Genomic DNA, 1,607 nt, shown 5'->3' with positions numbered 1-1,607 from the left:
TCTGACAGTGGGGGGACAGGTCTGATGCCTTACGGCCACTTCCAGCCCTGCTGCCCATGGATACCACAGATGACAGGAGTCCCTGGTTGCTGGGGGGCGGGGGGGCAGCTCATGGCTGTGGCTAGAACTCCCAGCAGGAGGTCACGTCACCCACTAACTCCAACTGTCCATGGCCGGGCCAGGGGAGACTCATGACTACACTGACCCCTCGCCATAGAGCCTCTGGGCTAGGCAGACCCCTGTAAACCTGGGGGGTGGCTACAGGGCCTGAAGAGGGGGTAGCTCATTCCCTCACAACCACCCGGGGCTGATTATGTCCAAATGCCAAGGAGGCAGAAAATGGAGGGTCAGCAGCTCAGCTTCCAGGAATGAATCCCCGGGTGGTAAAGCCCAGACTGGCATCACCTCAGCAGCAATTCATTCATCCATTCATTCATTCATTCATCCATTCATTCATTCATTCATTCAACAAACACTGCGTGTTCACGCGGTGCAGGCACTGGGCTTGGTGCCGGGAATACACCCAGGAAGGAGACCGATAAGCCTTACCTCCCACCCTGCCCAGAGGAGGGGCTGCTCTTGGTGGGGACTCCCGCACGGCTCTGGGGGAGAGGACGTGGACACATTTGGGGCCTCCTTTCTCCCCAGAGGCTGTTGTTCCTGACACCCCAGCTCATCACAGGCCTCAATTTTCTAGGAACTTGTCCAGGAGCCATGGGACCAGCCTCTGTCTCTTTGCTTCTGCCCCCCCCCCCGCCCCCAAGCACAGACTCATGGGGCTCCGGGGGCGCCCTGTGGGGTTGCAGAGCTGAGCTGAGCTTTTCCAGGGGAGAGAAGCTTCCCAGACCAAGGCCTCATCAGGGTCTCTGATGCTACCTGGTGGCGCTGGCCTCCCTGACAGCTCTGGGCCAGGCCTCCAGGCCGGTGGGCCCAATTTTAGGGTGAGAACAGGCCTCGATGCTCCCTCTCACGGCTCAGAACCCTGACCACGCAGTGAAGGAGAGAAAGAAACCTACAGGCGAGGCCAGTCAGCAAGACCAAAGTGGACCCCACTGCCTTGCCCTCGCCGCTTCCCTCGCCCTGGGACAGGCTGAGGAAGCTGCCCGCCCAGTAGGTGGGGAGAAAAGCACCGGCTGCCATTTCTTAGCTGTGCGACCTGAGCAAGTCACTACCTCTCTGAGCTCCAGTCCGAGTTCCTCATCTGTAAAATGGGGGTAACCCGATCTGGTTCCCCTTCCCTCAGGTCCGTGTGAGGTGGGGGAGGCTAAGGCTCCCCTCCCCCTGATAAGCGGCCAATCTTATTTCTCCTGGCAGGAGGGGCTCTAGCTGGACCCCAGGCCATACCAACATTTGGAAATGGAGATCTAGAGGGCTCATAAAAAAATCCTTGCGTGCCCAGGAGGGGGCACTGCTGCCCTGGGTTTGGTTCTGGAAGATGAAGGTCTCCTGGGCCCTCTGCTGGCCACGCTCGGGTCTCATCCTTCATGGACAATAACAAGAACCCTCACAAACAGGCCTCTGGGGCCTCCAGGCAGCCGAGAGGAGGGAGGTGACCAGCCCACGATAAACAGCAGGAGCGCAGGGCCCGCCTCAGACCGCGCCTTCCC

At 59.8% G+C, this 1,607-nt stretch overlaps 1 protein-coding gene across 3 annotated transcripts in view; it reads right to left on the bottom strand.

Moving 5' to 3' along the window:
* ARHGAP23 (Rho GTPase activating protein 23) overlaps positions 1–1,607 on the bottom strand; it is a 55,857-nt gene that overhangs the window by 11,533 nt on the left and 42,717 nt on the right. For all 3 annotated transcript variants that reach the window (XM_006774276.2, XM_015570876.1, XM_015570877.1), the window contains one exon: positions 722–725. In XM_006774276.2, the coding sequence (XP_006774339.2) occupies positions 722–725 (4 nt within the window). The remainder of the gene's footprint in view (positions 1–721; positions 726–1,607) is intronic.

Source organism: Myotis davidii, unplaced genomic scaffold (genome assembly GCF_000327345.1).
Source record: "Myotis davidii unplaced genomic scaffold, ASM32734v1 scaffold327, whole genome shotgun sequence".
In the NCBI taxonomy this organism is placed as follows: domain Eukaryota; kingdom Metazoa; phylum Chordata; class Mammalia; order Chiroptera; family Vespertilionidae; genus Myotis; species Myotis davidii.
This window is presented reverse-complemented; position numbering and strand designations above follow the sequence as displayed.